At 46.3% G+C, this 9,695-nt stretch overlaps 2 protein-coding genes across 2 annotated transcripts; both read right to left on the bottom strand.

Annotated features, from left to right (window-relative positions):
• Positions 1-1,177: 1,177 nt before the first annotated feature.
• Positions 1,178-2,252, bottom strand: LOC119354757. Its single transcript, XM_037621502.1, has one exon. The coding sequence runs from the start codon at positions 1,938-1,940 to the stop codon at positions 1,389-1,391; it is 552 nt and encodes a 183-aa protein (XP_037477399.1). The 5' UTR covers positions 1,941-2,252; the 3' UTR covers positions 1,178-1,388.
• A 4,443-nt stretch (positions 2,253-6,695) lies between these two features.
• On the bottom strand, positions 6,696-9,407 carry LOC119354756 (tRNA dimethylallyltransferase 2-like). The gene is made up of 10 exons (XM_037621501.1): positions 9,113-9,407; positions 8,920-8,999; positions 8,758-8,826; positions 8,538-8,619; positions 8,342-8,436; positions 8,133-8,207; positions 7,630-7,983; positions 7,467-7,542; positions 7,210-7,373; positions 6,696-7,037 (listed from the first exon to the last, which is right to left on the bottom strand). The coding sequence occupies exons 1-10, from the start codon at positions 9,381-9,383 to the stop codon at positions 6,903-6,905; spliced, it is 1,401 nt and encodes a 466-aa protein (XP_037477398.1). The 5' UTR covers positions 9,384-9,407; the 3' UTR covers positions 6,696-6,902.
• Positions 9,408-9,695: the final 288 nt, after the last annotated feature.

Genomic DNA, 9,695 nt, shown 5'->3' with positions numbered 1-9,695 from the left:
GGCAACACCGAAGTGTGCCTTCGTCCACGACGTGTCCCCGAGGCCCGGCAAGCCTGGTGCGTGCCTTCGTCTACGATATGTCCCCGGGCTTGGCAACCCCGGCGCGACATGTCATCAAAAACGTCTTCTCCCCGGCGCACCACTGCTGCGCCCATGACTAACTCAGCGCCTCTTTGCGCCCGCGGCTCCACGGCGACTTCCTCGACGCCGGCTATCCTGACTCAACATCGACCACGGCATTCTTCGCACGGCTACCTCGACCGCGGCTCCAGCACCCACGCTCTCGGCTACCTCGACAACGGCACAAAGGGCTACCGCCTTGCTTGAGCAACCTCGTCGGTTGCCACTCCAGCCACGACTCCACGATGCGTCGACTGTTACGACCGTGGGGGGTGTCCGTTGGCTTGCCTTCGTATTCTTCTCCAGTATCACCGTCTGCGTCGCTACCGTTGTGACTGTGGGGGATGTTGAGTATAATGTTTATTAGGAAAGACGAGATGGACTAGGATTTGTTCTGGCTTGTCTTGTACTCCAAGTAGATGATTGTAATCCTATATATATGCCCACGTGGCTCAAGCAATACAACGAACTATTCCACAAATCCCTCTCTCCCTTCTAATAAACATTAACAAAACAAAGCATCAATAAGAAGATAAAGGCTTCAGCATTTGGCCTGAAGTACAATTTACATTGGACGAACGGGGACAGGAGAGGAGAGGAACTGTATGTGCAAAGAAAAACATCTGACATTTGGTATGGCAACCATTTTCAATTAAGTACCTATAGTATGTTGTGCATGCACAAATGCAAGTGTCTGTGTGAAGGTCCCATTTGTTGTTTAACTGAATCGTTTGTGCAATGCTGTGGGTGGACCATAATTTTCTTTGTGTTGTGATGGCCGGTTCGCTGCAGAGTAGCTCTGCTCTAGCGGTAGAAATGGAACTGCTGCTCCAAATCAAGGATTATAAACGAAGCGACTTGTTAAATCAACATAGACTAGTTAGAAACATTGCCTTGTTCCAATCTTGAAGATTATTACAGATTTCTAGTCTTGATTATGGCGACAGATTCAGCGGAGCAGGTGTGAGGCTCAACGGTGATCTTAAAACGGGCTTTCTTCACTCTTCAGTAGAGGAAAGACTGCAGGAAGGATTGCAAGGAGAGTAAAATAACATGGAAGATAGTTTATGATTGTCATGCCACCCATCCGCCCCTCTCTGGGTTGGGTTTTACTAACATGAACACAACCCAGAGCCATGACAAATTACTACACTACTAAAAGCGCATCTAACAAGCGCTGAAATTGGGCTACAAAGCAAGATTACACGACGACGACGACGACTGTAGTAAGGGATCAATCCCATGTGTTGTTGCTACTTGCTAGTCCACTAGCGGGCCTTCTTCATGAAGCAGCAAGGGATCGGGAGCTCGCTCGGATCCGGGGGCACGACGCTTATGAACGTCGGGCCAGCGAACAGTTGCTCTGTCTCCGGAGAAGCTTCCTTGTCGACCGGAGCCTTGGGCTTCTTGTCACACCGATCGGTGGAAGGAGCGCGGCTGGCAGGCCTCTTGACAGCGCTCCAGCTTGTTCGGGACTCCTCGCGACCGGCGCGGTCACCGCCGTCCATGCCCCATGCCACGCGTCCGGCGCGATCACCGCCGTCCGTGTCCGATGCCACGCGTCTGGCACGGTCGCCGCCACCCATGTCCGACGCCACGCGTCTGACTCGCTCGCCTCCGCTCATCTTCGACAGCACGCGTCCGACGCGCTCACCGCCGGTCAAGTTCGACGCGGCGGCCAGAATCAAAAATTTGTTATCTATCCATCTCCGGCTCGCCGACGCACGGCCAGGCTTCCCGTCCGTCCGCGATGTCTTGAGCAACGTAGCGATTGGGGCCGACGGTGGGGTTGGCAGCAGCGCAGGAAGAACCGCGGCCATCTTGATCTTGCCCTGTCAAGAACAGAGACCAAAGACCAAGGAAGCAGGAAAGGGGACGAAAAGCACGAACCCTAATTCGATCGACGGGGGAAGAAGAAGGCGACTTACTCGATTTGATCTTCGCGTTCCGCCGATCACCTTGCTGCCAACGCGAGAGCTTCGAAACGAAAGGGAAAGCCGGGGTACGTATGTGATTCCAGTATCTACGTATTTCTAGATCCGGACCTAGGTATTTGTAATTGTCTAGGTCGGTCGTATCTGTACGTCGTATTTCTAGATCTAACCTGCGTACATATCCTAGGTCTTCTTTTTTTTTGAGAATCTCCTACAATGATAGGGTTTTTTTAGACAATCCTACAATGATAGGTAGCCGGCTCGGACCGGGACTCCTATTTCCCAACCGTGCGGTGGAAAGCGAGGCCGCGCCCCTCACGCGAACTTGGGCCGGCCCAGGTATGTGGCAGGCTTCCCTAAATTTTTTCGTTTATTTTTGTTTGTTATTTTTATTTTCTTTTTTTTTCTTTTTTAGCTTCTTTAAAAATCTTCGAGATTTAAAAAAATTCCTTTATTTGAAAAATATCAATTACGTTTTAAAAAAAATCCAAAATTCAAAAACTGTTTGTGAGTCCAAAATTTGTTCTCAAATTGAAAAAATTCTCTTAAATTTGAAAAGTATATTCTCGAATTTTAAAAATTTCCTTGCATTCATAAAATGATCCGAATTTTAAAAAATATTCATGAATTTCAATAAATGTTAGAAAGTTTTAAAAAGTTTCCGTGAATTTTTAAAAATATGTGTGAATATTAAAAAACGTTCTCATATTTGGAAAAATGTCCATGAATTCAAAAATTGTTAACGAATTCAATAAAAATGTTCACAAATTTTAAAAAATCTTCACAAAATTAAGAAGAAAAAATGAAAAAGTAAAAGGAAAGAAGAAGAAGGGGAAAATGCGAAAAAGATAAAAGGAAAGAAAAAACATGCGAACAAAACAAAAGGAAAAGAAAAACCGATAGGCAAATTCCAATCAGCTACAAAACACAGCCGGACTTCTATGCTTGACGGTATTAAAGGTCGGGCCTTTTCTCAGTCCGATCATGCTACAGGATGGTTGTAGAGACAAAGTATAGACGGAAGCATGGTTAACGGGACAAACAGAGAACTCGGATACGTTGAAACAAGAGAAAGAATGGAAGAAGCTGTGGGGGGTACAGGTGCCTGCCAAACTTGGAGGCGATTGGCCCGGGCGTCTCCCCCGATGGGCCAAGAACGGGTGAGGAGGCATATGACAGAAGATGCAACCTGTCCGATCTGTTTGGCAGTTGTCGACTCATGGAGGCATGCTCTCCTCAACTGTAACATGGCCAAAGGAGTGTGGTCACTCCGGGATGATGATGCACTACTCCTGGTCTATGGCGACGAGACACTGGACCCCAAGTTTTGGCTTTTCAGTCTGCGTGATACATTGAGCAAGGATAAATTCATCTCTGTCCTAGCCACACTATGGACAATCTAGTGGGCAAGAAGAAGGGCTATCTATGAACACGAGTTCCAGAGTCCATTGTCGACACATTTATTTATTGAGCGATACTTGCAAGAGATACATGAACTACCCAAGCAACGAACCGGATGTATAACAAACACAACACCTAGCTTGCGAGGTACAGAATGGTTACCGCCGAGCATTGGGGAGGTTGGTGTGGTCTGTTGAAGTGACTGTGGCATATTCCTGGGGGCGTCCGCGGTAGTATTTCAAGGTGTGACAGAACTTGCTACTCTGGAGGCGTGCGCGTGTAGAGAAGCTTTAGCTCTTGCGGAGGACCTGGCCGTCTCAAAAGCACGCATTGCATCTGACTGTCTGAGAGTCATAAACAACCTAAAGAGCGAGCGGAACTTAGGCGAGTACTGCATGATCCTTTGAGAGATTGACGATAGAAAGACGAGACTACAGAGTTACGAGTTTGTTCATGAACACCGCGCAAGTAATGATGAGGCACACAAATTAGCTAGATCATCCACTACACTTTGTATTGGTAGACATGTGTGGCTTATTGATCCACCGGATCACATTTGTGTCCCTTTAAACATTATTCAATGAAATAAAGTGTGATGTTTTTCTAAAAAAACCTGGCTCATGGAAGGTTCTACAACCTTCTCAAAAGAGGTGGGTAAAAACCTAGAATGGGCCGGCCCATACAGAAAACATGGCGTACAAGAGGCTGCGCAGTAGGTCACTATCCTGTGCGAAATAGGAACTGCTGATTGAACTTGTTCTTTTATTTTTGAGAGAAGAGATGTTGTGTGGGACGTTTTGTGGGCCGCAAGCCCATCAGACTTATATTCTTTTTTAAACATAGTACAAACGCAACATACAGACAAAACAGATGGGGAAAAACCTAGAAGGCGAGTGATACACGCCGGTCCGCCGGACGAAATTTCGGCCGGCCTAACCACGCACGTACGATTTGATCTATAACAGCCGCTCGATTCCTCTTCCCCAACTGCTTCGCTACAAATAAAAAACATGGCGCCTGTTCGTCCTGAGAGTTCCTGTGATCCCCAATACGACAGCCAGCTCGCCGGCCTTCCACGTCTCCGTCGGCCGCCGCCCTCGTCGCCGCCGGCTGACTCCCGTCAGTTCCACAGGACGCCGCCCTCGTCACTGGAGGTCGTCATCGCATCCCCGTCCTCGCTGGTTCCAGCAAGATGTCACGCCGTCGTAGCAAAACGTCTGGCGTATCTGTCGTTGCAGCACCTAGCTGCCGCTATCGTATCACGCCCGTCGCCGCACCACCGTGCCTCCGGCCGCAGCACTCAGTGCCGCCGCTCGCATCCCAGTTGAAGCTTTTTCTCTTGCTGGTTGAAGCTTTTTCTCCTGGTGGTTGAAGCATTTTTTCACCCGTTGACGTTCGCTTGCACTGGGTTGAACGCACGACAGCTTCCGATGAACTCCATTTAAATGGATGTAGCAAAAAAATCGCAGGTTGTAGCAAAAAACAGCAAGGGCTGCAGCAAAAACGTCGTCGCCGCCGTCCCGAGTTGCATCTTCTCCATTAATGATGTAGCAAATTTCTTAGCCGGTCGTAGCAAAATCCGATAATGGTTGCAGCAACAGGTCGTAGTTCCACCGTTAGTGGATGTAGAAAAAAATGCCGCTGGTTCCAGCATGCAACGACCACAGTCGCAGCATGCAGCACCCGCTTCCTTTGAGCTTGCAGCTCCATGATGGCGTGGGCATGGCCATGGTCGCCACGGTCACATCACCAACAAAAACGGATGCAGCTTCGCGGGGCTGCAGTTGCAGCTTCTTTCCCCATGCCTGTCGGAGCTTCAGTCAGCAGCGGTGAACATGGATCTTGAAGATGACATGGGGAAGAAGATAAATATGAAGGCTGAGAAAAAAAGGGTCATGGGCCAAAGGCACGTGGTAGGCCAAGGAGGGAAAACGAAAGACACCGAACCTGGACTGGGAGATGTGTGTGCCCTCGATCCCTGCTCGATCGAGTGGAGCGCGTGCGACCGGCCGAAGCTTCGGCCGGCGCACAAACGTTTCCCAACCTAGAATTGATGGGATGAGGGAACTCCTATACCTGACCCATGCAGTGGAAACCTAGAATGAACTCTGGTGGGCTGGGAATACTCTGGTGGACTTATATTCTGGTCGTTTGGCTTTCAACACGATCCTGTTGTGTGTGTGTTAATTTTTCCTATCTCCTAAGAAAAATAGAGAACAATGGTGCAGCCTAACTCCTCCTCCATTGCTGGTGCCGGAGACCTTTATTGTTGCGCTCTACCACATCGCAAATGATTCGCCGTTGTCCTCACCCTCTTACACGTCCTCGGACCCTCAGCTATCGTCCTCTCCCTCTTACACGGCCTCGGCTGCCGATGCCAACATACGACGCATCGTCCTCGCCAACCTACTATTTCCGTCTCGGTGTATAAGTTATTCGCGTAATTCTAGATCAACAATTTAACTATATAAATATGTATTATATGTAACAAAAAATATATGTTTAGAAACTACATGAGTGTAGAAATCTAGTGATATACTTTTCATGACATATAACATATATTTAATTTCTCAAATCGATGACCTAGAACTACACGAATGACTTATACATCGAGACGAAGGGAGTATATCAAGTCCTTTTCTACAGCGTCGCTCGCCCCCTTTGCTTCCTTGATTTCTGAAGTTCGGTTTATAAGAAAAAAAAACAAGTCTTTTGTGATTTTGACTTTTGAGTGGATATTGTCACATTAAGGTGTAAGCAAAGGCGAAAACCAAACATAAAAATAAGTGCCTTTTTGGCTAATATTCTCTTCGTTCCTAAATATTTGTCTTTCTAGGTATTTTAACAAGTGACTACATACGGAGCAAAATGAGTGAATCTACACTTTAAAATATGTCTACATACATTCGTATGTAGTAGTCATTTGAAATGTCTAGAAAGACAAATATTTAGGAACGGAGGGAGTATAAGTCAAATTTAAGCCGACTTTGTCATTATAAAACCGTCTGGACCGCCGAGAAGACAGAGCGTGAATGTAGTTGGAGGCGCTCGACTGCTGCTTTGCTAGCTTCACTGATTTTCCCGTTGGATTCGTCTTGGATCTAAAATATTATGATCTGCATTAATTCTAATGTTCCGTCGATTTACCTTTTGTTTTTTCATCGGTTTAGTTTTCGGTCTACTGCTGATTGCTTTTAAATTCACCCTGACGATATTCACTAGCTCCATGAACAATTAGAAGACATGTTCAGAATGGGCATAAATTAAGACGAACTCGAGTTTGCTGCGATATGAAGTCAGGCAGCATACAAACACACCTTTAAAGATCAGAACTAGTGTTTGGATCCGTGTCCTTATCGATCCCCTTCCCCAGTCTCCTCCATAAGACTCAAAACCAATCTAAATGGTGGTCCATCAACACCGAAACTACAACTGATGTTCATATGGTTATACTTCTGCTTCAGACGATGTACTCTTGATCTTACTCTTCCGCTTCAAACGCTGTGTTCTTTTCCGGTGGCCTCGGCCTTGCTTGTGCTGTTCCCATTCGTGTGCCCCTCGAAGGACCCGGTTGTCGCAGGCCTATAACACAATTCAGAAAGGGTAGAAGTTGTCAGATCCATGTTTTTTATTAACTAATACATCGAGGGAAATGACAAAAGGCAAGCATCAGATACTTCAACCAATTATCATAGGACAACCAAAGCATAACCAGAACCACCTCGTAATAAGAACATTAAATAAAAAACATCACCTCGCAAACATATTGAGTCCATAACTCTCTTGAGGCCAACCTAGTTCCACCACCATCATTCGTAGAATCTTTACTTGCCAAAGTTGTATCGTTAGACAAGAATCTTCTGACAGTATCTGCGCAAGGTTTTATAACCTTGACGTGCCACGAGTCACCAGTGGTACCTAGTAAAATATACATTACTACATATGAAGGAAAAGAACACATCAAAGCAGGCCAATTCAACACTCTGGGCTAATACATACAAATGGACTTACATTGGAATGCTTCTGTTGCATCAATGTGATGCAAATTCCACCCGAAGTCTTTATTCAGCTGGTGTAGCCTCCGTCTCTGCGACAAAGATTTGCAGTCTAGTACTGATTATTTTCTCAGACCGTCTAAAAAATGTAAGGATAAAGATACAGAGGGAATGTTTACTTGGAGTCGAACAAGTCTTCGTGTGTTTGCTTTTAGCTGAGAGACAGCTTCATCCAACAAGCTTTTCAGCTTATCATCATGGAGATCAAGCATACCAGCTTTTATCTCATCAGGTTCTTTCTTTGTAAAATATAATCTGAAAAACTCATCAAATTCACGAACCCCAATGGCCTGCCGCAGACCTTGGGTATAAACGGCACCTGGATTATATATGTTGCGCACTTCATCAAGCAGGCCAGCATTAATCATGCAATCGACTCTTTCATTGACATAATTATCCAGAACATGAAGCTCGGCGTCTACCCACAGGAAACAACAGTCAAATCTGGAGCTAGTAGGCCGTCCCCACTTGTCCTGACAGCAAAAAATCTTGTTTAGGACAATCCATATTGAAACAAGAAAATCTAACCTCATGCACGAAAAATGTGTTCTAGCAGTTAGTATTTCATATTCATGGCATATATATTGAATGATTAATCAAAGAAAATACAAAAATTCCTCACTTCTGCAGCTTCTCCTTGGAAAAGATCGCTTGGTAGTGCACCTGTGGTTGCATATAACTCAAGGTAACGTTTTATCTGTTCAATACAGCAAATCAAACAAATAAAATAAGTTAAATAGGGGAATGCCATGAGGAAAGTGAGAGCATGCTACAGATGAAGAATGACTGGCTAAGTGACCAGGAGATGGTAGGAATGTGCAGCACCCTTACTTTTCGATGGTTGTTCGGGTGGATCCTTTGTGCCGCAATAGGATCAATCTCCTTCAAGTGTTCATACCCACTTCTAACATCATCCGTGGCAAGGCCTGAATAGCGCATTTAAGATATAATAGGCAAATAAATAAAACATGAATACAGCACAGGCACACGATGAATAAGGAGCAACTGTTATGGTTTCAGTATTCACCTATATCATCAAGTTGGTCACTTAAAGTGCAACCCTGCATATCTTCTGACATATCCTCAAAGAGGAATGGACTAACAAGAGCCTAAGGCCATCGTAAGAGCCCGCAAAAATGTAAATCAGATACACAATTAACTTAAGATAAGCATATCGACCAGAATTGAACTATGAACATGTGTGAATAACTCCTGATATGGAAATCGACAAGTGTTGAACTATGGACCTGTATATAGAAGTTTGTGCCACCAACAACAACAGGCAGGCCGCCACGATCCAATATATCTTCTATAATCTGCGGCCATTCAGAATGAACATGGCGGTAACTCAGTTGGAAGTCTAGAAGACTGAAACAAAGTTGCATCAGTAACATCAGATGTAAGCTTACAGGCAAGGCATGATCACGGAAATGACGGCAAGTGAACTCCACGGAAGGATCGACGATGCTAAGGAGATGGTGAGGAACACCTGCAGACACGTCAAATATACCGTCACTCAGCTCAAACTGAACGGAACTGAATTTCCTTTTGAAGAAAAAATATATACAAGGAGGGACACTTGGAGTGTTCGAGAGGAGAGACCGTTCTGCTCATCGAGGGAGACCTTGTTAGTAAGGACATCGAGACCTCGGTAGACCTGCATGGAGTCGGCGCTGACCACCTCGACGCCGGCAAAGTGCCTCGCGAGGTCAACGGCAAGCCGGGACTTTCCGGCGCCCGTCGCGCCCATAACAACCACCACCGCTTTCCTCCGCCCCCTTTCGGACGGCGGCGAGGAGGAGGCAGCCTCGCGAGCGTCGGACATAAGGTTTGGAGCCGGCGGCGGAGAGGCAGGTGCGGCGAGGTGGGGCATCTCGAGGGCAGATTTTACAGGGTTCTTTTTTTTCTACAGAAGAGATGACGGGTGTTCGCCTGCTCGGGGTTATTAAGGGAAATGCTATCTGGCGAGCGTTCGCCGGGGGCGAGATCCCAGGGAACGCCCCCAGAGCCGTTAGATCCAGATTAGACGATGACAGTTTTCGCAAGATATTACCCCGTAAACAAAAAAAATGCCACCCGCTAGCATTCACAAATGGCATCCCTGCTGGTGACCGTTCACCAGCTATTGCCGTCATTTTTAAAAGGGATGGGGGTCTCCCATAGTGGGGTATCATAGCCGGTATCA

The sequence above is a fragment of the Triticum dicoccoides genome, chromosome 2A, assembly GCF_002162155.2.
Source record: "Triticum dicoccoides isolate Atlit2015 ecotype Zavitan chromosome 2A, WEW_v2.0, whole genome shotgun sequence".
In the NCBI taxonomy this organism is placed as follows: domain Eukaryota; kingdom Viridiplantae; phylum Streptophyta; class Magnoliopsida; order Poales; family Poaceae; genus Triticum; species Triticum dicoccoides.
This window is presented reverse-complemented; position numbering and strand designations above follow the sequence as displayed.

Bases quoted from the DNA above. Each gene is read 5' to 3' on its own strand.
- LOC119354757 (XM_037621502.1), bottom strand. From the start codon at position 1,940: ATGGCCGCGGTTCTTCCTGCGCTGCTGCCAACCCCACCGTCGGCCCCA.
- LOC119354756 (XM_037621501.1), bottom strand. From the start codon at position 9,383: ATGCCCCACCTCGCCGCACCTGCCTCTCCGCCGCCGGCTCCAAACCTT. The intron at 8,208-8,341 runs GTAAGGGTGCTG...TGTATTGAACAG, and splicing joins ACCCGAACAACCATCGAAAA to ATAAAACGTTACCTTGAGTT. The intron at 7,543-7,629 runs GTAAACATTCCC...TCTTTGTCGCAG, and splicing joins GAAGACTTGTTCGACTCCAA to AGACGGAGGCTACACCAGCT.